Source organism: Lagopus muta, chromosome 14 (genome assembly GCF_023343835.1).
Source record: "Lagopus muta isolate bLagMut1 chromosome 14, bLagMut1 primary, whole genome shotgun sequence".
In the NCBI taxonomy this organism is placed as follows: domain Eukaryota; kingdom Metazoa; phylum Chordata; class Aves; order Galliformes; family Phasianidae; genus Lagopus; species Lagopus muta.
In genome coordinates, this window is record NC_064446.1 from 16,914,288 (window position 1) to 16,937,821 (window position 23,534).

Genomic DNA, 23,534 nt, shown 5'->3' on the forward strand with positions numbered 1-23,534 from the left:
TTGCATCTCCGCTGCCCATAAGCACAGTGCCTTTCCCAGTGCTGCCCAAGACGTGTTCCATCTGCTGAGTAAATCCCTTGCCCTTTGCTGGAATTTCATTTTACATTATTATTATCTTGTTTACTTTATAAGGGTATGCATAGAATTACTTTTCTTGCTTTTCTTCAGGAAATTGCATGCTCTTACCCTTCCCCACCTTTTGTTTCCTGGGCACACCAGGCCAGCTCCCAACACTGCTCGCCTGCAGTGCTGGCAGCCCTGGGCATAAGGAGCCCTGATTCAGGCCACCACTCCAGGCAGCGGCCACGGGGACAGCAGTGACTCCCAGGTGACCATGCAGTGCATGCTGTGGCCCCAGGATCTGCAGAGCCGCTCGAGCAAATCATCCAAAAATAGGCTTCATATGTGATGCAGAAGAACCCAAGCAAAACACAGAGCCCGGCCAAACCCAAATTTATGCTTGTGGTTACTGGAGCCTCCGAGATCAATTTTTTGTTTACTTAAAACTCATTTCAAAGCATTTTTTTTTTTCTCATTCTCGATCCCCCAGCAGGGGATGGTGGTGGCCGTGCTCCAGCCCCGGGCTGAGCGTCCTGGCACTGCTGGGGGCAGCAGGCAGGGTAGCGGGGGCTGCGCATCGCCCTGCCATGGCTGCGCAGTGAAGGCAGGACACGCAGCCACGTGGGTCCTTCTGGGAAATGCTGTGCAGTCACCAAGCTTCCACGAAGTCGGCTGCTTTTGGGAAGCGCTCCTGTGCTAAGGTTCAACCCAGGGCTGGTAGGGAGGAGAGGAAAAAAAGGAATGTGGCTGGCAGTGATGTGGTCTCAAGGTATCTCTGCGAGGTGGGAATATTTTGGAGCTGTGTTTTACCCTTCCTTCTCCCTGTGACCAGGACGGGGGGAACTTCTCTGTTTCACTCGGGCATCCGTGTCCATCCCACAGCTCTGTTGGCCCTGGGCTTTTCTCCAGGTTCTGCCTGGGGTCCCACGTGCTGCAGCCTGCTTCTCCAGTGTGTCCCACTGCTGTGCTGCAGAGCATGAGCACAGTAGAAAACGCCACTGCCTGGGCTGGGCTCTGCCTCAAAATGTGTGCAATTAGCAATGCACCACACGGCACAGGACAGGCGTCACGGCTCTGTGTGCACGCCCCAGCATCCACCCGGGGTGTCCACTCTGATCCTCTCACCTTCATCAGAGCAGAAATTTATTTTGATTTCTGAGCTTTTCAAAAGATTGAAGATTGCGAGTGTTAAGAGGGCCAGTTTAGTTAAAATAGCATAATCCAACAAACCAACTAAAAGAGGAAACCCCAACCCCAAAGCCCCACAAAACCACTGCAGAGCTGCAATAACAGCAGCAGGGGCTGAGATCAGACTCTGGGCCATCCCACATGTGTGGATTTTGCCCCAGCAGGACAGAAAAGCCTAGAAAGTTGCATTTCAACGCACTTCAGGACAATCCGTACAGAACATGATCTGTGGGTCAACTAAAGCGTGGGCAGGAAGCAATGGTTTGCCTCTTTTTCTTTTTTTGGTCCTTTTGATGCTTGTTGGCAGATTTGTCCCATTGCAGCCTTGCACCAGGCCCCCCGTGGCATTTTTGTTGGACTTGTGGGGAAACGCCAGCTTTGCCAGAGCTGCTGGATGCAGGGAGATGGCACTGCAGAGACAGAAGGGGGTTCCAAATGGGTTTAACGACATCTGAGCAGCGCTCCTTCGTGCTGCTGGGTTGGGGATGTCCCTGGAGAGCACTTCAGGAGAGCTTTGCTCTCAGTGAAAGGCACCCAGCACGGAGGCCCATCTCTGGACTCCCCCACTTGCTCCCTGGATGCTGCCAGACACTCAGAGGGACCTGGATGAGGAAAATGGAACAGCCACATGAGGACGGGTCTGCCTGGGTGAGCAATGCCTGCACACAGGTGCCACTGCATTGCATGTGGCTCTGGGAGAACTCTTGGAGAGGAGGGTTTGGGCCTGAGCTGGGGGCCATGTTCTCTGAAAAATGAGCATCCAGCAGCTCACAGCGTTAGGATCACACAGCTGTGCCTTCGTGATTCCTTCCTCCTTTCTTCATCCTACCTTCAAGGTGTGACTTCGATACATGTGACCAACTGGAAATTGCAGTCACCATTCGGAAGGGCTGGTTCCTTCTCTCAGGCACCATGTGGCCATCAGGACCACGCACCGTGTCCACTGCTTTGCTCCAGCAGCACTGCGCCCATGGTGATGCTGCTGTGCCCAGGACATGGCGGTCCCAAGCACCCACTGCAGCTGCCCAGATCCCCTCTGTCCCTCCTGCACCCCTCTTTGTCCCCAGCTTGGCGCCAGCTGTCAGCGCAGGCCCAGCACAGCAAAGCCTGCAGCAAACACAGCACGGGCGCTCCCCAGCACAAGCCATCGCCGGGGCGGATTTGGCACCGAGTTAAGTCATAAAGGATAAATGTGCTTTATAGCCACATTCAGGATGTAGCTCTAATGGCTAAATAAAAACATACCCGAAGCCGTGGAAGCTGTCAGCCGAGGCCCAAGGGACTCGTGCTGTTGTACAAGCAGACTGAAACTGCTGCAAATCACTGCACAGAAGAAGGGGAAAGAGCTGAACTAAAGAATTGCAGAGAGAGGGGAACAAGTGGGAGGGGGCTGCTGAGGAGCAGCAGCGTGAATTTAAAGTCAGCAGTGAGGAGCCCTTGCATAAGTGCAGTTTGCTCCACATCCCTCTTTGTCCCCAGGTGGGCAGGGCAGGGGAGGATGGTGCTGGCTGTGCCAGGGGGGGTTGGCACATCTGGAGGGCCTGGGGGGGAGCAGCCTGGGGAAGGCAAGAGCTGGGCAGCGTGGGGTCCCTGTCCTGTGCTCCCCTTCTCGTCTGCACATTTCTCACTGAGGTCGATCCCTGTGTGGCCCCACAGTGCTGAGCATGTCCTGGGGGCTCAGCACCCATCCATGCTACGTGGCTGCTGCCCTTCACATGCCAGCACCCTCACCCACACCCCCAACCCCTCGTGTGCGTCATTCCCTGCCTCGCATGCCCAGGACAGAGGAAGCAAGTGAGGAGCTGCCAGCAGCCTCCATGCACCCAGAACATTTTCCTAATAACATCCAGATGGATCCACAGAAATTGTTCGCATCTCAGAAAGAAAAAACATACTTCAGCTGCAAGACAAATGAGCTTCAGATGCTTTAGGCCGGGCAGCCCAGAGGAGAAGCCCACTGCTGGCACACCCGAGAGGCAGCGGGTACATCTGAAATGCAACATGGAAACATGTGTGGATGGGGCTGCACAGCCCTGAGAGTGACTGCTGCCCTGCCAGTGCTGCGTGGAGCTCCTTCCCCAGAAACAGCCCTGTGCCACTGCTCAGCTGTGGGCACTGCAGCTCCCCATGCTGGGGAGGTCGGCTCTTACATCTGGATGCAGGTGCCCATGCTGCTTCCTAGCTCCATTTTTCCAAAGGGAGGAAATTGGGTTTGGAAAAAGGGAGAGGAGGCATTCTGCAGTGAAACTGTGGCTTTGGGGTGGTGGGGAGTGGTTTGGGCCCATCCCAAGCATTCCCACAGCTGCAGCTCATGCCCTCGGTGCAGTCGGGCTCAGAGCGGGGTTGAGGGATGCTCTGCGCTGTGGGTGATGAATGCACAGCGGCCCCACTCCGGAAACGGGGCCGGGGAGGATATGAGAGACAGAGGATTCATATCCCGGAAACTCCGTAGTGTAATGGCTCGGGAATTCAGCATGATAAATGTATTTGTCTGCGCTGGTGCAGGCAATCTGCTTAATGTGGGAAGCAGTTTCCTGCAGCACCAAGTTAGCAGAGAAGGGAAAAGCCTGAGAGCCAGGAAGGGTCGAGGAGCAGGTAACTGCATTCCGAGGGACCGCCTCCGGGGCAGCGCCGAGTTGAGCTGCAGCTGCCTGGGGGCCCGGGGAGGGGATGGGCGGTGAGCAGCGCTCCCCATAGGCAGGACCTGACCAGGGAGCGGAGGTTAGCCGTCACCCAGAGCACCGGAACAATTTGCTGTGCGTGTTACAGACAGCCCAGCCTGTGCAAACCTACAGGGAGGCCACGGCTGTGCTTTGAGATGGAGGATTTGCTGGAGCTTTCTCAAGCTCTTGTGAGTTCCTCCACTCATCCTAATGTGACATTCACTATGGAAATTGCTAAACAACGGATGGACACAGTGTCTGATCCCTGGTCAGAGGGGCAGTGCGTTGGGGCACAATGCTGGGATGATGATGGGGACAATGCCGTGGCTCCAGCCCTCTCCCTGGCCGCCCAGTGTTGAGATGTGTGTGTCCTCCAGCAGGCTTTCCAAAATGCCAACCACAGGAAAGCTGCGGAAACCCAAGCTTTCCTTTTGCTTGGATTCCCATCAGTTCCCAGAGCTTAATAATAGATTATTTTAGGCTTCCTTGCTTCAGTTGTTTTGGCTTTTCAGGCTCAGTCTGAGTGCTGTCTCATGGGTAAAGCAGCCCGCTGGGTTGAAGGAAAAGGAAGGAGAATGAGCTTTGTGGGATGAGTGTTCCGCGTGTGATCCAAGGCTCCATCCCGGCTCGCAGGAGCCCAACCCCTCTTTCCCTGCCTGCTCCCCGCGGGGATGTGGCTCCTTGACCGCGAGGGTTCCCCAGCGCATTACTCCTATTACCCCGGATGGGCGCTGCTGGGAGGGGGGGCTCCCGGCACCCCGACACGAGAGATGGAAGGGAGGGGGCGATGAGGTGCCCCCAGCGCTGCGCCATGGGACCGTGCGTCCCCGACGTGCCTCCCGCTCCGTTTGGGGTCCCGGTTCGGACGCAGATATCGGCGCTTCGCATCCGCCCCGAGTTGGCGGAGCGGGACGGACCGGGCAGCCCCGCACAGCGCCTCGGTAGCGCCACCTGCTGGCGGCCGGCGGGAGGACACGGCGGGGGGAGCGCGGATGGCTGCGCTGCGTTCGGGGGATGCGCTGCTCTCTTTTAAACCCGCCGATGGAAGAGGGGCTTCCGAGGGACGGAGCCGATCCGTGCCGTCTCTCCAGCAAAAAGAGACCCAGGCTCTGGCTGGGGGAGCGCGGGCAGCGCCGGACCGCAAGCCGGCCCTGCAGCCCGTCCCAGCCTTTACCTTTCATGGGCATTTCCGTGTAATCCACGGTCGGCGGATGGGAGCCGTTAGACCCAGATTTACATTCCTTCCTAACAGCTGGCAGCGCGTCAGGGAGTTGTTTATTTAATGTAAAGGTTGAGATTTAAAGGGGAAAAAGAAGCTGCAGCGCTCCTCGCGCAGTGGCGGCTGCGACTTTGGACGCTCCGCCGCCCGGTGCCGCAGCGGTGCAGAGCCCTGAGCCGAGCGCGCAGCCCCGCGCTGCGTGCCGCCCTTCTGCGAGCCGAGCGGTGGCACCGGCGCTGTCCCTTCACAGCCACACGCCTCCCGGGGAAGATCTTCGAGCAATCGTCTCATTAAGTCTTCCAAGTGTTGCTTTTCCGCTCACCTCTCACCCTGAGGACAAAGCTCTCCAAGCACAGCGCGGTTTCTCCGGGTTCCGCCATCCCTGCTTGCTCGTCTGTCTGAAGCCATCGCTGTGGCCTCCTCGGGGATTATTTTTCAGACAAAGTGTTGACGTTTTCCCCCAGTTGGGTGTAAAGTGTGTAGCAGAGGTGGTAATTTCTGAGTGCAGAAGTCTAATGAGAGGAATGCTCTGTGGTTAATGAGGTGTTGGGAGGCAGCACAGCTCAACCCGCAGTTACACTTTCCAACTTTCCAGTTTAATTAGAAACCCGGCTCTCCTGTGCATGCACTCGTTCTTTTCTCACTTGAATGCATCGCCTGCAGCACTTCCCAGTTTGGCACAGAGCCGTGCATGGGATGGGGCAGCTGGACGTGTCCTCCTGTCCCTGCCCTCCCTCTGCCCTATTGCTGGGTTTTTGGCACACACTCAGGCCTGCCCAGTGCTGCTAAGTACCAGTTTAAATGTCAGACTTAAACTCTTATGCACTGCCTTTAAGCAGTTATAAGTTTGTAGGAACGGTGAGAGTGCAGATTGCAGGGCCCAGCCCTGCCCCACACCCTGCACAGGGCCCCATGTGCCATTCCTGCGGCATCTGAGCCCTGCCCCAGCCCCACACAGCACTGCTGCTCTCACTGAGGTGTAAAGGGCACGCAGGTAGTTGTACCTGTGCACTGCTTGTGATGGGGACACAGCTGACGGATCGTTGCTCACTGACCTTTTGTAATCGGGCTGTGTTTGACATGGGTTGCACAGGGTGTGCTTTGATGCACAGATCAGGCAGTGCTGCGGAACGGGCGCAGGTACAGTGCAGGAGCAGCACCCAGCCTGCCTGTGATGCAGGGTGTACCCTACAGCTGTGGTTTGCTTTTGAGGGGAAGGAGGGGAAGTTGCTTGTGCTGAGTAAACTTTTGCAAGCGTTACTTTCCCCTTTATTTTTCATTAAAAAGTTTTAATTAATGTATACAGTAAAAGCATGCCTTTTGGCTGCTGTGGGTTGTAACTGAAAGCTGGGAAGTGATGTCTGTGGTCCCTCGAGCTCTGTGTGTGCTCACAGTGAGTATAGCAGGACACACCTGATGCTGCGTCCGACCACCATGGGAAGCACTACAGAGCGATGCAGTGCTCCCAGCAAACGCACACTTCTGCAGTTCCCAAGGATTTATTATACAAAAATAAAGGTAAAATAAATGCAATTATCCATCTTTTCTAATCAGAAGAGGAGCGCTTTTCACCACTGACCTAGAATTGTTATCTGAACAATGGAATGTTTAACACTGTTATGTTACTCTATGGACCAAACTGCCTTTTTCCCTTTGCTGTCCAATACGGGAAGCCAGGCCCAGCAGGAGGGGCTGTAGGGAAGGAAGCACTGAAAAGAGCACTCAGGAGCCGTGCAGCTCCGCCTTTGTGTCCCCAGCCCAGCTGTCATCCAGGAGGAATCTCACCGCACTCCTGCTGCTCCTGTTCTGCTCCAGCATCACCAGGACAGCGCCAGGACATTTGGTGCCACGTGCACTACTTACAAAGGGATTGTGGAAGAGACAGATCTGCTTAATAAATAAATACAAATAACATGGCAGATATCAGCATGAGGGACAGCAATATTCTAAGGAAGGTTGAGATGCTGAGGATTTGGAGCTTCTGGCTGGCTTAGTATGGTGAAGTTATCTGCAAGCTTTTTGCTCAGTAACACGAACAACGGCGCAGTTTGAAGTTGCTCGAAGGCGCTGTGGCAGCGACGGACTTGGATGGACAAATGGGATCATGGGGCACTGGGGTGCTGGGTTCCAGCAGCAGCCGGGCTGGAAGCCACACATCCATGGTGCACGGCTGTACTCGAAGCTCCTCGTCATCACTGCGAAGGGTCGTGCAGGGCTGAGCAGCTCGGGTCTGGTTTGGTTCAAGCCTTTACCTACGGCTCGGGGCTCTAATGCTTGGCTCTTCATTGGAGCGCCAGGAAGGGGCAGCAGGGGTGGGCGGCCGGCGCCGTGGCGGGGTGCCTGTGAGCTGTGGGATGGGAGTCAGTCGGCCGACACTGGCAGCGGGAGGAAGAGGATCGCCTTCTGCCCATAGTGAGTCCGCGGCCCCAGCTTGCTGTTCCCATTTTTCTTCAGCCCGACGAACCAGTTCTTGTCTGCGTGCTTCTTGGAGATGTATGTGTTGTAATGGTTCTCCTCAAGCCGCTCAAGGAACAAACACTCCTCGCCTGGTAGCTGCTGGAAAAGAGCCGTGGGGGCAGTGAGGGGGGTGCGTGGGGCAGGATGCAGCCGGGGGGCTGCTGCTCGCTCCCTGTGCCCACCACACACAGCAGCGTGGGCCTGGCTCCTGCCTCGCTCCTGACTCACTGCAGTCCCGTGCCCATAGCCCAGGAGTGTGGGGAGCAAAGCAGCTCCTTGGTGAGGCCGAGAAGCCTACCAACAGGGATACGGGATGTGCGCTTTGCTATCAATGGGTCTCAAAGACCTGGATTATTTTTGGTGACTCTGTCCTGCAGCTCCTGGGCACCGGATCACAGAATCACAGAACCATTAAGGCTGGAAAAAACCCTAACCCTAACCCTAACCCTAACCCTAACCCTAACCCAACCCCAGCCCACCCCCCCCATGCCACATCCCCACGTTCTGGAACAGCCTCAGCGATGGCGAATCCCCGCTCCCCGGGCTCCTATATGTGTGCTGCAGCTTACCGAGCCGTACAGGAGCCCGTTGGTGTCCATTGCCAGGTACTGCCCTGATGCTGTGCTCTTTATATAGACCTCACCCACGTCTTCCGCACTGAGCTGGAGCTGAACTGTAAAAATATAACGACAACAATAACGTAAAAAGGAAAATAAGGAAATGGAAAAAGGGAAAGTGGTGAGAGATAATGGCCCAGGTGTTTCTGTTCTGAGTTATAAAGAGTTGAAGAGAAACAGTACAGAGGGTGATAAATACATCTCCTTGTGCCCTCCCCTTGAGAGAAACTCCACTGCCGTGTTTGGGGAACCAAACACCAATTTTTGCCTATTTTACATCAAAGGGAGGGCAGCCTTTTGGTTAAGATGCTGGAATGGGACACAGGAAATTGGGGTTTTAATTCTGACTATAATTTGCAAATTTCCTTTGTGGTTTCGACAAGACAGTTAAGGAGTGACGTGTGAAGAAGTTTTTAGGACAGACAGACCTCAGGTACCGGTACTGCAGGGCACCGTGCCTTGCTGCCTGGCAGGGTCTGTGCCCTGGGGAGCTGGTTAATACATCCAGGTGCTGGAAGGGCAGCAGACAGAGGGGCATCCTGCAGATGCCCATGAGCCTTGTTCTGTAAGGCTCCAGCCCATGGCACAGACCGGTGCAGTGGAACAGCCCTGGGGATGGCTCTCCAGTGCTCGGTGCCCAAGGAGCGAAGAACAAGTGGGTGCTTTAGCTCCAGCTCCTTCCTTCTTTTCTTCATTTATTTACTCCTTAGTGGGGCACGGGGTATTGTTACCTCTTCCCTGTAAGGTAAGGCTGTTTTTGGAAAGGAGCATGAGCTTATTTCCTGCTCAAGGCTCTGAAATGCTCATGTAACATTTATTTTTCACTTCATGCTGAAGGTTCAGGATGCTGAGACCTGCAGTGAAGGACCAGGAATGGAATTAGTGCTGGGTGCAGTGGCCTAGGATGAGTGACTTTTTGTTTTCCCCTTACATACCTTCCTTCATTCTGTGCCTAGCCCTTGACAAGGCGATGTCAGATAAGAGTAAGAACTTCCCTGGAGCAGTGGTGCCAGTGGCAGTGCATGGGCAGGACCCCAGAGTGCAGTGCTTCCAGAGGGGCAGCTCCCACTGGCACGCTGCCCTGTGCTGCTCTGTTCACTCTGTAAATATTTGCCTGCTCAGATATCCACGTTTACAGGATTGTTTGCAGGGGGTTCCTGGCTGGCAGGACTTCCCAGCACACAGCCTGGCTGGAGGCCAGCAAGAAGCAAGAGAGTCTGTGGGGGGGGGAGATGCTGGCTGCAGGGCTCGGGATGGTGGGCTTGGGAGTGGGCTGGAGAGCCTGAGGATGGGGACTCAGGGCTGTTCCCAGTGCTGCTGGGATGCTGCAAGGAGCAGGGAATGGTGTTTGAACCCAGAACTCTGCTGCTCATTAAAGCACGAGGAAAGGGTAAGCTTGGGGAGAAAGCCACATGGGTGCTTACGGTTTAATGGGGAAAAAAAGCATTTTCCTAGAATATGTATGGCCAATTGGGCTCCTCCCAGGGCTGCTTCCTAACCAGATATGAGATCTGAATAGCTGCAGATCCCAGTTATATTCCAGTAAGCACCCAGGATATGGAATAACAGGCTGTGCTGCTGAGCACCGTGAGCAGAGCAGGGCAGAATCCAGCCCCACAGCCTTGGGCTCCCACTTCCCAAATCCTCTTGAGCACTTGGGAAGAGCTTAAAGCTCCCAAACAGGGCTGTGAACTGTGTCATCAGTGTCACACAGCTGCTTTGTGCCTCATGCAGGCGGCTGCTAAGGAGGGCTCAGCCAGGGGAGATGCTGGGGGCAAGGTGCTGCTGCGGGCAGGCCAGGCCAGCCTTGTTCTTGCCTCTTTTGGACCTCTGCATCCTGCAGGAACTCAATTAACCACGTAGGGGAAAGGGAAGGTACTGAAGACGAGATGCTGCATGCAGAGCACACAGATACAACGCATTCAGCACATCAAGCTCCAGCCCCTGATTCATGTGTGAGAAGCACAGCCGTGCTGCCCAAGAGCATCGCATGTGCAGTGCCACTGCTGCAGGGCTGCAGCTCCTCCCTGATCTTCCAGCTGCCTGCTTGCCTGCATGCTGCAATTAACCCTCAATTACATCCCCTGCAATTAGCACCCTTTCTGGCTGCCCCTCCCGGCCGCACAGCCGCCTGCACACCCATGCCAGGTTGCTTCCTGCTGGTAAGGCTGACCAAGCAATGCAGGGCATGCAAACAAGCAGGAGAGCCAAGCAGCCCGGCCGGTCCTTACTGTGCTGGTCGCTCCGGTCCCGCGTCCCGTCCACCTTGCCGTCCGGCAGGATCCGTAGGAAGTGGCCCCCGTTGCTGCAGTACAGGAGTTTGGGCTTCTTGTAGTTGCCCAGCGGCAGGCCGAAGCGCTCGGTCAGGGCTGTGAAGGTGGTTATCTCCCCCTCGGCCATGGTTCAGGCTGCAGGAGATGGGAGACGTGAGCGGGGTGCTGAGCTGCCCGCAGTGCTGTGCTTATAGGGACAGGAGGGACGGGGCTGGGACAGGTGCTGCTCCCTGCAGTGGGAGGGCTGGGGTCGTCCCGCTGGCGGCAGGGATGCGGTCCCTCTAATTGTATCGCGGTGAATCCTGTTTTCTTTCTGCTTTCTATTGACGCACACGCTAAAATTATACGCTGGAAAACACGTTTGGAAACCACCCAACGTCTGATTGGAACCCGCAGGAGGCAGCAGCCCGGGTTAATGGCTCTCACCATTATTATACCTTCGTGACGTGGCTGTGACTAGAATTGCAACACAGGCGGCACGCTGCAGAGCCAGCACTGCTTGGTGCTGCGGTGTTCACCTGGCCCAGGCACACAGTGCTGAGGATCAGAACACAGCTTAGATATTTTGGGAGATAACTGAGGGGGCCTTGAGGGGGAGATTCACCCACATAGTGATCAACTATGGAACTCTGAATCCATGTCATGGTTGTGCAGCCTTGCATCCCATCTGTGACAGAAAGCCAAGAGCCCGGCACAGAAACTGCACTTAAACCACCATGAAAATGCTGCCTCTCATAGGCTTATAGAGAAGTGGATTTATGAACAAAGATGGGGCACAGGGTAAATCTAGGAATGTCCAGAAAGTCAGAAAATGACTTAATGCTATTTATTCCCATAGCTATGCTGTGGGACTACATAGTCACTATTTATATGTATTTAAAGATTGTGAAAACATCAGTCACGCACTGAGTTGTGTTACAGCTGCATCAGGATTGAGCTAGTGCCAGGTTGGTTCTTAGGAACAATTTCTCCTCCAAAGGTCAGTCAGGGGAGACCATTCCTCCAAGTGGATCCCCAAAGCATGCTGAAGATAAAAATACGTGAAAGTGCCAATTTTTGTATTAAAGTTTTGATCACTAAGGACTGAAACCATGGAAATAAGACTTCACTGCTGTTGTTGAAAACATGCCCAGCCATTTCTCTAGTCAGTTCCCAGACTTCATCCCTTTCTTTCAGATGTGCCCCTGTAAGGTCTTGTAGCAGAAATGCTCAGTCACAGCTTGAAGCAGTGATGGAGCACCTGGCGGGGAGGTAGGGCCAACCTGGAGGAGCTCAGCTGCATGCAATGCACTGAGTGATGGAAGGGCTGGAGCAGGATCCACCCCTTCCCTGCCCTCATTTAAGGGTTTGCAGTGGAAGCAAGGGGGATCTTGCTGGAGATCCCTGCATACCTGAGGTCTTCCAAAGGTAAGCAGATTTTTCCTTTGTTTCTATGCACATAGCTGTTAGACCTGGAGAAATACTTGCTGCTCTGCTGACATTGCTGCACTTTTTGTTGTATTACAGGTCTTTATCAGAACAGCATGAGATAGCCAAGGGGAGCAAAGCAAAGAAGCATTCACTTCCCCGAGGCTAAGCTCTGCCTCTGTCCCAGGAGCGGTGCTGCAGGCAGGGCTGTGAGTCCCGCAGGATCAGAGGGCAGTCCTGCCATGCGCTGCTTTAAACCTTTCCCTGCTCTGCAGAACTGTCCTCATCGTGTTTCTGACACTGTGTTGGCTGGAACAGTGCCCAGTGAGCAGCACCGCATCACAGATACGAGTTTCCCCAGCTGCTTCCTACCTGGCCCTGAGATCCAACTCCTGGCCATTCCTCCCCCACCGCCCATAGGCTTGAACCTGCTCCAGGCCCGTTTCAATCTGAAAGCATTAACCTTTCTCCAAGGGACCCGACCCAAGTTTTACAGTCACCTCCACTGGTTCATGCACTTTACTTGTGGTTCAGCTCCACACCAGCTCTGGGCTTTCCCTGGGCAGCAGCCTGCTTGTCACCCCATAAGCCAGACAGGCTGCAGTGCTTTGCTGAGCATTAATTGAGGCCGGTAGCATTGTGCAGTTTACTGGAAGTTACTTTTTCCTTCAACACTTCTCAGAGGATGAAAGGCACCCGATGTCTCCTGGTGGCTGATGGAGGGAGCAGAGGAGCCCACCCTGCAGCCATGGGCTCTGCACAGGGTCCCAGCACCACAGCTGACATGGGTGAGGTGCAGACTGTGGTGCGACCCTTCTTCACTTGCAGGTCTGCACAGCCAAGAGCATCTATGGATAGATTTAACAGAACAGCTCTGCTGGAAACATTGCCTTCACTTTCACATCTTTCCTTTAAGGGTTTTTTTTTTTTTTTCCCTATTTTTAGGAGGCTCTCAATGCTCACCAGCTGCCTTTGACTCCACAAGAAAAGCTGAATGAACGCAATTTTCCACTCCCATTGTCTCTCCTGGCTAAATACTGCTGCTGTTCTCAGACTTTTATGACTGTGCAGCCGGTGTTCCACGCACAGTACAGCTCCTGGCCCTGCTATTATACCTTTGGCAAGAAAACATTAGGGTTTTATGGAAATAATAAAAAAAAAAAGTGAGAGTGCAAGAGAGAACCTGAACCTAACACTAGGGGCCTTATTTTTTGGGGTAGAAGCCCAACAGAATGGCTGGGCTCCAAAACTTCTTGGCTATTGCACTGCACACGCAGTGCTTTCCTGTCCACCCCTTTTGTCCTCCCTGCTCCTTTCCCTTTCGACCCTTTCTGACCTCTTGGAATGGATCTGGTCTCTGTAGGTCACTATTCTGTATGTTGCATGAGAGGTCCCAAGGAGCCCTGCAGTTACAACAGGTACAATATTCTAGAAGAACTTTAGCTCTGGCTTTCCTCTGTGCATGGCCCTGTGGGTCCCTGAAGCCCTGGGGCTGATGGATATGGCTTTAGGGAACTGCTGGGGGGATCCCAGAACTGCTGGAACCTGCATGGGGAAAACTGCTTGGATAAAATGGGGATTTTATTCATTGCAAGTATTAGAGATTGACTCTGTGGGGTGGATTTCCTCACCCCAGAGTAAGAGACAGTGATGGATGCAGGCAAGATCAGAGCTTGGCAGAGGTTTTCCTTGTGCACAGGTGTCCCTGGGGTGGTAGTTGGACTCAACGGACTTAAAGGTCTTTTCCAACCCTCATAATTCTGTAATGCTATCCCTACTTTACCTACAGAGAAGAGGAGTCCTTGGGTATTTCATGCATGTCCTGGGGACAAAGGTGTGCTCATAGCCAAGTGTTCTGCTTGAGCCACGTGAGATTTCTGTGCTTCTCCGGGCTAGGACTCAGTACAGCATCTCAGCAAAGCACTGGCATCCGTGGGGAGACAGGAAAACAAAGTGATGATCTGTTTTCTAATTGTCTGCCAGCCTCTCCAACCTCCTCGCCCACACCCTCCTGCAATCTGGTGATTAACTTAATTACAGCTGCAGCTCCTGGAGCTGGCCCAGCCTGGGAGGAGAGCAGTGCCAGGAGGGTCTCGCTTCCTGCAGCCTGCCTGGGCTCAGACCAGGAACGTGGACCTGGCTGTAGATGCAGATCCCATTGTCTCATGTGTGGGATTTAATTGTTAATCCCAATGCACGCCAGATGTGTGGGACCTGTTGTGTGGAAAGAATACTTTTGGTAGAGAAGAACAAGGGCTCAGTTTCTCCAGCAAAGGGTGAGGGGAGAGAAGTTTTGTACACAGCATCAAAGGAGGCAAGTATAATGGATGACACAGTGCTCTCCTGTGGGTATGAGCAGTGCTGAGGGAGTAAGGAATCCTCCCCTAGCAGGTCCCTGTGGCTGAGTTACAGTGCTCACTTAACAACACCGGTGCTCAATGTTCTAAAACACCTTTCACCTGCAGTGGCTTTTAGGAAGCCCCTGGAGCTGACAGCTGGGCTCTGTGCCCCTCTCCCTGCCGAGGGTCTGGGTGTGCTCTGCTTCCTGCAGAAAGCAGCAGAGGAGGCCTGCAGGGCTGCTGCAGAGCAGGACGGGTGGCGCAGGAGGGAGCGCAGTTGCAGCCCTGGTTGCTGGAGGTGAGGCTGGCTGATGCTGCCCAGCTCCCAAATGTCACCGCTCCCCCTGCCGCCCACTGCTGCTGTCCCTATGAAATGTCAGACCGCAGAGCTGGGAGTGCTGAGGCTGTCTGGGCTCAGGTGTGGCTGTCCCATGGTTGCTGGCTCCGGCCCTGCACACCCACAGACAGACAGGCGGACAGACGGCGGTGCCAGCCCTGGGCAGGCTGCTCACAGCTTCCTTCTGCTGCTCTGTTTACGCCGCTTTCCTCCAGCCCTTCTGCATCTTGCTCTCACATCCCAGCTCTGCCCAGAAAAGCCATTTGCCTGCCTCCAAATGACAGATTCTTGCCCCCCAGTCTTGCACTATGCTATGCTCTCGTGCCAAGGGGTGATGTGGTTCTCCTGTTATATCCTGTGGGCCCCACTCCCAAGCAACGCCTTCCTGATTCCAGGTAAGGGCCTTGTTGGTGCTCCCTCCATCACCCTGCTGTTGGCTGCCAGCCATGCCAAGCTCTCATCACCCACACGAGTGCAGAACATTGGCGTGCTGCTGCTAATGAGGCATGCTGCTTAAGTGAGGAGTGAACAGCAGGAATTTGCCTACGTTGTCGGAAGGGATGCTTCCTTCAGCCGCCCCTGTGAAGAGCGGCCCAGCTCAACCAAGGGTTGGCTCTGGCTTCAAAATAAGGATTTGAGTTTGGGTTCAGACTTGTGCTGCGTTCTTCACCAGAGAGGCAAAGGATGCCTGAAACAGAAGGTTTCATCTCCATGCCAAGTGAAACTCCACATCCATACCCGTGGTTAACCATCAGTAGACACATCATCACTCAGAATTCAAGCCTCAGTCTCTGCTGTTCCAAGGAAAATCACTTGGTGTCTGGGTTCACCATAAGCTCAGCAGTGATTTACTGCCATAGAAATGCAAGGGGAGTTAATTATCTTCATTTCAAGCTCATTGTATGATGGCAATATAGCTTGTCAAGTTCTGAGGAAAAACTGCCTGGAAGAATTCTGCTCTGAGTTCTGCTGCTTAACGTCTTTAAGTGTAGCATCTAGTAGCTATGGGTGCCCAAGTAAACAGCCTGGGCTGTGTTTTGCTATGAAGGCTGTTGCTCAGTAACTTAATAGTGCAACAATTGCTTGAGATAATAATTGCTATTACTGGGAAAAATCCTCCAATAAATAATAATTTTCTTATCTGCATGACTTGAGAGCTGGAGAAATGCCGTACTGTTTGAAACCACAGTGCATGAGAACATGCAAGGAGTGTTCCAAGGGAAAGAGCCTTCTGCTCTGTTGGAGCAAGGCAAGATCAGAGCTGAAGCTTTATAAAAGGTGGTTGAAAAGATCTACAGAAAAACCCAAACAGATTAATTAATGGGGGATAATGAAGCACTGCATTCAGCTGGTGAGCACGCACTTCCGTCTGTTTCCTGCTGCTGTAGAGCAAGATACGGGCATGGTGGGGATGGGCCAGTGGTTGGATTCAGATAATCTCAGAGGTCTGTTCCAACCTGAATGACTCTATGGTATGTGCTTCCTTGGCATGCAGTCTCTGGGCAAAATTTTGGGGGCTCTCAGTTCAGAGCAGCCCACTGGGTCCCCAGGTGTCCACATGCCACCCTCATTTCCAGTCAGAGCAGCACAGCTGACACACGGGCTGTGCCAGCCCTTGGCAGAAGCTCCAGACAGCAGCACAAGAGGCGCCTGTGAATGGAAGAGCTGGACATCAGTTTGTCCCCTCAAGACACCTGCATGGCTGATGACCGCAGCTCCAAGGAAAACAGCCCTGCCCCAGGGCTGCTGCTCTCCCTAGCACAGCGTGGAGACAGCTGGTGGTTTCTGACAGCCTGTCTGCCCTGTCTGATCCCTGCAAACACCAGCAGCCGCCAACAACACAGCACAGGAGAGACAGCTGCAATTATAAACATCTGATGGATCCGAGTGCGTCGTGGAGCGCTGCCATCAGGTGCCACCCACGTGGGCTATTTGCAGCCTGGCACGGCTGGAAGGCCCTGGGACGTCTGTGAGCTGGTGGTGGCCTGGCTCTGGGACACCTGCATGGGGTGAGGGGGCACCATGGGGCCCTGCTGGCCCCCAGACACAACCCAGCACAGCAGTGGTGCTGGCAGAAGGTGGGGACATCCCAGATCTTTAAACCCACCGAACTGAGCCACAAAACCAAACCAAAAGAAAAGCAGCATGAATCCTCCAGAAATTTAAAAATAATTTGTATGCAGCCTTCCCCTTTGAAACCTGCCTGGCCTGGGACACAAGCAATCCTGTATCTACAAAGCTTTGGGCACAGGAAAGGGCTCATCCAAGCAACGCCAGCCCCAAACCACCTGATGCTGCCTGCCCTGTGCCCACAGGTAGCCCAAAGGCTGCAGCTCCCCAGCACGACAGCCACCCCCCGCAGCACTGACCCCGCAGCGCCCCTCTGCCCCCACCAACTCCGTTTAGAACTTAAATCTAAAGGGAGATGGGCGTCCCGATGGAGAGCGACGTACCCATCGGAGCGCTCCCGTCTGCAAGGCGCGCTGCTGGGAGCAAAGAGCAGCGCAGAGCTCACCGGGCGCAGCGCAGGCTGTGAGTCGTGGTGAAGATCTCCCCCTCCTGTCCGCCCGGAGCGCGGGGCCGGGAGCGAGGAGGGAAATGCTGGGCTGGGGGCTGCCCTGCGCTCAGCACAAGCACAGGAGGCGGCTGGGATTCGGGGTGCTGAGGGGCGCTGGGGTCAGTGCTGGAGCTCTGCGCTGTGCCAATGGAAGCTGAGGCAGAAAGAAGGGCACTGCAGGGACTCACCCAGAGGTGGGACCGTCGGCCTGCAAACGCCAGAGGCGTGGGAAGAAAAGTCCCAAGGTTAAGGCTGACGCCCAGATTTCTCCTCTCGGAGCACGGCTCTAAATTAAGAAGTGGGAACAAACGTTCTGAGCACAAGAAGGCTGTGAGTCACGCACGGCCCTGTGTCTAGACTGCTGTGGGCAAAGAGCAAACCTTAGGGAGGACAATACCACACCAGAATGAGTCTGAGGAGATCAACGGGGTGGGGATGTCACCCTCCAGGTCAGCCCTGCTCCTGCCACAGGCCTGGGGGGAAAATCTCTTTTCTGCCTCTTTCTGATCCCCAGCCTTCCCAGGGTGCTGTGTCTCTTGCATTTTGGTTGCCATTTTATGGTGTGTTTGACCTGTGGCCACTTGCTAGCAGCACCTCCCCACCTTGGGGAAGGGCTGGTGGGAAGGTGAGGAACATCCTGGGAGGAGCATTTCAAAGCGTTTCTGTGGCTTCTCCTGCCTGTGTTCTGCAGCAGAGCTGTGTGGTTGGGAAGGGCCTGTAGCTGTCTTTCTTGCTCTCTCCCTCTGTGTGATGGGATTCCTTTCGTGCCTCTCAGTTTTCCTGCTTTCTTCCATGACTGTGTGTGCCACCATGTGTCTGTAGCAGGCAACTTTAATCCCCTCTGCTCCCCTCTCGCTTTATCTGTGCCCCTGTTGGCACTGCTCTGCTGGGTGCTCTTTCTCAGGGTGATTTCATTCCTCTTTGGGTGCCTCCATCTCATCCTGGGGAGGGCTCTGACCCGGCCAGTTTGGGAAAGAAGAAATAGGACAGAGAGGGGCTATGCTGAATGCCCAGGTCTGAAAACCCAGACAATTATCAGCCTTTTTCTGCCCATTTGAGCAGCTGAGGAATCAAACCATTTTGTTATATGGGCTTTAGGAAAGAGGAAGCCTGCTGCTAACTCTGCAGGCAGTGCCCATGGCCTGCAGCCATCCTGCTGTCCTGCACCAAGGCACTGCTCTGCAGGGCTGCAGGATCTGCTGCTCTCTGTCCAACATTAACAGAGGGGACACTGATGTTGGATGCAAGGTAAAAAAATACTGACTGCTCTTACTGAGGAATACTGAGTCAGGCTGCTCTCTTGTTTAATGAGCAGAGAGGAAGAGAGGATTATTGCATTCATTCAGGCCATGCTGCACTCTGGGGCAGAGATAACAAAGCAGCAGTGCCTCTCTCTCTTGCTGAACTTGTTTTCAGCAAATTCTTCTGCAAACAGATTTCTATTGTGAGTGGCTTAAAAAGCAGAGCCAGCCAGGCCTCCAGCACAGGCGATAATCAATGGCGTGCAGTTGCACAAAATGAATGTGGGATTTCTAAGGCTGCCCCAGCCATCAGCGTTAGCAGCCCTTGTGCTGTGCCAGAGGGCAGTGCCAGCTGTGCCCGTCCTCCCTGCACCCTCTGGCAGGTGCTGCAGGACACAACACAGGTGCTTGCGTGCCCTGTACCCAGGGCTGTGCTGGGGTTTCTCTGTCCATCAGAGCCCCAGGACACACCAGCCCTCAGTGCATTTTGGGTTCAGTGTGCTCCTGTGAAGGAGCTGCGATCTGCAGATGGAAGGAAATCCCCGTGCTTCCAGCTCTGCAGGTCTGCCAGAAAGCTCAGGCACTGCTGGCATCTTGCTTGTGAAACACAGCCAAGGCTTTATCCAGTCCTCTTGAGTTGTGGGATGGTGGTGGTCTGACCTGTGGCTAAGGACCATCTTTTGGGTTGATCTGTGGTAGAGACCATCTGTCTCCACTGTCATGAAATTAAAGACAATTAAAGGGGGTTGTTTAATGCAGGAGGCATTACTGCAGTGCAGCTCCTGGGGTTGCAGAGAGGAAGGAGGAGCTGGAATGAGGCAGAGGTCACTGTGCACTGTGATAGCTTTGCACTGGTGCTGGTGGCTGCTGCTGCAATGGGAGGTGGCACCAGGTACGTGGGAAGGGTCTGAGGAGCACACAGCCCTGCTGAGGCACAGCCCAGGATGCGCGGGGAACACGAGGTGGGGACTGACATCAGCACCCACCAACAGCTATTGCCCCACTGCAGTAGAAGTTGCTGGTGATCTCCTCATTGAAAAGTTGCAATTTTCTCTAATGAATCCCCTAAAGCAAGGCTTATTTCCTGCAGAAATGTGCCTGCTTGTGGTTCTGGATTGCAATGTCTCTTGAAAATCCTTTTTCCTTCCTCCTTCCACGTATTGTCATGCAGCTATGGACTTCTTGAGAAATGGATGGAAGAAGCATCTGCCACTTGGTTACCCAACCACGGCGCCAAGGGCCTCACGCAGCCCCAGGAGCTGCTGGAAATGGAGCTGAAAAGGGATTGCTTCCTGCAGGAAGCCAGAACATTGCTTCTGCCACAAGCTCTGGAACTTTCCCTGTGTTGGGTGCACGCAGTGTGTGCATGGGAGTGGAAAATGCAGGTGTGCACTGGAGAAATGACCGCTCCAGGTGAGCCATGCTCTGCGTCACAGCTCTTCCAGGAGGAAAATCCCCATCTTTCTTACTGAGGAAAGAAAAGGGCCTTTCTAATGGCTAAGCTCTTTCATTTATTATTATTATTATTATTATTATTTAATTTCTGACTTGGCATCAGAAGAGAAAGCAAACATTTAAGAGGATCAGATTTTGATCTGCTCTATGAATGCATCATCAGAAGTACATTGAAACAAGAGGAGACAGACTGAGATGAACCTGCGGGGGCTGCTATCCCAATGGCTGGCGCTGTGAGCTGTAAGTGCTGCCCACCGCCAGACCAGAGAACCTCAATACAAAGCAATACACCCCCAGCTCTGATCACTCTGCCTGGGCGCATAGGGTGCCGTGCACCTCCTTCATGCTCCCCCCCTTTCTGCTCCCCGCTATGTTTGTGAGCATTTTAGCTTGCTCATGCCAGTTGGCACAGAGGAATATTCATATAAAGCAAGCAGAGGGAGAGCTGAGCACCAGCACTGCTGCAGTGGGGGATGCAGCCCCAGGGCTGGGAAAGCAGTGGCAGCAGCAGAGCTGCATCGCTGCTGGGGAAAAAGCACCGCTGTGGCCAGCTGCGTGATGAGCTGCTGGGGTGGTGGGAAGATCGAGGTCTTGGGAGTGGGAGGAAGGCCAGAGTCATTCGGGGAGCTTGGGAGGGGGAGGCTCTCCCCTGGGCGGGGTGGAGCTGGAAGGGGAGGTTATCCAAAGGGCTGGGGCTGGCCGAGGCCTCCCTGGACCCGACCTGCGGTCAGCCCCAACCCGAGTCTGTTCTGCACACTGAGCAGTGCTGTGCTGACCCCGTTTTGCAGGGAGAACACTCAGGCATTGTCCTGCTTATCAGCGCCAAGCCAAGCGCTGCAATTGGGAACCAATTAAAGTCCAGACTCGTGTTTGTGTGTGCAGAGCTTCCCTGCAGCTCAGGCGATTGCTGCTGGGTCACCAGAGGCCTGGGTCCCACTGCCACCATCACCGTGTCACCAACAGCACGTGGGGCAATGGGACCTGGGGCTCTGCCCAGGACATTTCTATTAAGGACATTATCATTAATATTTTTTTTTCCTATTTTTTTTTTTAAACCATTTTCTAGCAGCACATTGCTTAAACAAACTTCCTATTGGGATGGTCCTAATATTTGGTTTTGCAAAATAAAACATTTTAAAAATTTGGATTCAAATTCAGAGACAAATTTCTAGCCACAGCTTCCAGCTAATTTGCAGTCATCTTGAAACTTGTGAAACTCACATTGTTTTGAACCCCTCCATGCTCCCATCGTTGGCAGCAGCCCAACGATACCTGCAAGGTTTGGGGGTTTTGGCCCATTTAGGTGAGGAAATAGCACATCCAAAATCCTAATGTCTCTGCAGAAGGAACCTGCCCCCTCTTCCCCCCTGCTGGTCCATGTGTGCCCTTGTGGAGCCCGCTCAGGCCCTGCTCCGGTCCCCACATCCCCCCCAGGTAGGAGCACACCGACAACACGTGGGCACCCGGTTCCCTCCCAGCCCCTCCGTACGGCGCCCGCGGCTTCAGGTGATGCTTCTGGGTGCTGCCCAGAGGGATGGGGAAGGAGGGGGACGGGGATGGGATGGGATCCCGGGTAACGTACCGCCCGCACGGTCCCGCGGAGGAGCTGCCGCCGCCGGGCTGAGCCTTTGGTGTCAGAGCGAAGGGGAGACAGGGAAAAAAAAAATAGGGGGGGGGGAAGAAAAAAAAACAGAAGAAAAAAAAAAAAAACAACAAAAACGGCCGAGCCTATTGGCGAGGAGCTGCGGTGGGAGGAGACGGGCGGCCCGCACGGCCGTGTCGGGCTCAGCGGGCACTGCTGCTACCGCTGCCCCGCCCCGGGGCTCAGCCCGGCGGGCACACGGGGGGCACCGAGCGGGCAGGGAGCGGGCAGGGAGCGAGCACGCAGCGGGCACAAGGAGGGAACCCAGCGGGCAGGCGGCCCCGGGGCAGCGGCTGCTGCTTGCTGCCGGCCTCCCGTGGCCAAGGAGACCGAAGCAGATCGGGGCTTTCAAAGCTTCCCAGTGGTGGGTTGTGGGCCCGAGGGAGCCGCGCCCGATGCGGGCTTTGTGCGTGGCTGCTGCGGGTAAAGGAGCGAGCGCAGAGCTTGGCCGGCTGCCCCTGCTGCTGTTGGAGCGCCGTTCGGCCGCGGGTATCTCGGGCTCGTGGCTGTGGCGCACGGCGTCCGTGCGTTTGTGCAGCCGATCCGGATTCGGATCCGAAGCGCTCTGAGCAGAGCCGGGCGGCTGGTCACAAACGCCGCACTTGGCAGCAGGTTTGGGGACAGGCAGAGCCCTGATGCGGCCCGGGCCCCGCGCTGCGCCCCGGCTCGGCATGGCCACGGCTGTGCTGCTCCTCCTCGTGCCGCTGGGAAGGAGCCCTCAGCTCGCTGCCCGACGGCTCTGCTGTGTGAGTGCCGTAAATAATGCACGTTTCTTGGGCTTGCTTAAAAATACAGTAAATAATTAACTACGGAGCCGTTTTCTGCCGCGCGGAAGCAGAAGGGTTCTGAGCAGCACGCAGGCAATCCGTGCTGCTCTTCTCCCAGACCAGGAGCGAGCAGCAGTGGCAAAGCTTTCTGTCAAAGCAGCCCCTCAGGAGGCGCCAGGTCCCGGGCGGCGGTTCATTGCTCACCTTGCAGCTGCATTGCTGAGCACAGAAATGTCTCTTGCCTCCCTCCCTGTCCTCAGTCCAAAAAGAAGAAAACAAATCCCCAACCGTTCCCCACAGAACTGAGCCCACACGCTGAGCCCACAGAATTTCTAGGAGCTTGGGAACCACAAAAGTCCATTGCAGACCATTTGGGGAGAGCCTGCAATGCCCACAGTGAGGCTGTGTGCCTGCAGGAGCCGTACCCCATGTGCACTGCTGGGTTGGGGCGTGCAGAACTGTGCTGCTGGGTCACCCTTCCCTTACCCCACCGCCCGCACACCCACGCTCACACACTCACAGCAGCATGCAGGAAGGGCTCCAAGGAGAAGCAGTGTCCTCAGACCAGGACCATCAGTGGGGTGGTGATGCTTTCCAGGCAAAATCCAGCTGTGTCCAGCATGTGTGGGGCTGGGATGGCGCTGCTGTCACTGGGGCTGCTGCACTGCGCCCACATAAGACAAGGAAGTATGGACAATCCTTCGCCTTGCTATTTTTTCTCTCTCATGTGATCTTGTTTTTGGACTGCTATTTTGGGGCTGGCTTCCAGCCCAGGTGAAAGACAAGGATTGAATGCAGCCTCCCACCCTGTGCCCAGCGCGCTCCAGAGCCTCTGCCTGCTGCCTGGGCGGTGGGCACAGCCCAGCTGCTGGTGCTGGTACAGCTCCCCTGCTTGCTTCCCTCTACGCTTCTTGCAGCAAAGCCTTTTTTGTCCCCAGACCTCTTAAGGGATGATAGCAAACAGGCTGCAGTGGACGTGTGGTGCCCAGTGGCCCCATCCCACAGCCCCCCTGCCCATCCCCATGGGCTCAGGCTGGGACTCATTGCAGCACCAGAGCTGCAGGCTCCCCGGCACTGTTAGACCTTTTTCTGCCCATTTTCCCCACAGTGCAGCCTGCCAGGAAGCTGACAGGAGATAAGTTAAAAAAAAAAGCTGGCAGCTTGCAACAGGCTTAACATAAACCGATGCCAGGCCCAACCCTGTGAGCTGCTCCTCATCCCCCTGTGTGGGCTGCAGGCATCCCACTGTGCCTGGAGGAGGAGGGGGCCATGGCCAGGGGCAGAGGCAGGCAGGAGCTGTGGGTTCCCTACA

At 54.9% G+C, this 23,534-nt stretch overlaps 1 protein-coding gene across 4 annotated transcripts; it reads right to left on the reverse strand.

Moving 5' to 3' along the window:
* Positions 1-5,103: 5,103 nt before the first annotated feature.
* Positions 5,104-22,916, reverse strand: FGF1 (fibroblast growth factor 1). 4 transcript variants are annotated; one of them, XM_048960571.1, is made up of 4 exons: positions 22,743-22,916; positions 10,436-10,612; positions 8,157-8,260; positions 5,104-7,683 (listed from the first exon to the last, which is right to left on the reverse strand). In XM_048960571.1, exons 2-4 carry the CDS (start codon positions 10,602-10,604, stop codon positions 7,492-7,494), a joined length of 465 nt encoding a protein of 154 aa, XP_048816528.1. In that variant the 5' UTR covers positions 10,605-10,612; positions 22,743-22,916; the 3' UTR covers positions 5,104-7,491. The 4 variants fall into 4 exon arrangements, with proteins under 4 accessions (XP_048816528.1, XP_048816525.1, XP_048816526.1 ...); XM_048960568.1 differs by having other exon boundaries at positions 5,104-7,686; XM_048960569.1 differs by lacking the exon at positions 22,743-22,916 and adding an exon at positions 21,396-22,711 and having other exon boundaries at positions 5,104-7,686.
* Between the last annotated feature and the right edge of the window lie 618 nt (positions 22,917-23,534).

Excerpts from the sequence above, each read along its gene's own strand:
- FGF1 (XM_048960568.1), bottom strand. The coding sequence starts at position 10,604 with ATGGCCGAGGGGGAGATAACCACCTTCACAGCCCTGACCGAGCGCTTC. Across the intron at positions 8,261-10,435 it reads GGACCGGAGCGACCAGCACA|TTCAGCTCCAGCTCAGTGCG; the intron begins GTAAGGACCGGC and ends ATATTTTTACAG. Across the intron at positions 7,687-8,156 it reads ACGGGCTCCTGTACGGCTCG|CAGCTACCAGGCGAGGAGTG; the intron begins GTAAGCTGCAGC and ends GCTCTTTTCCAG.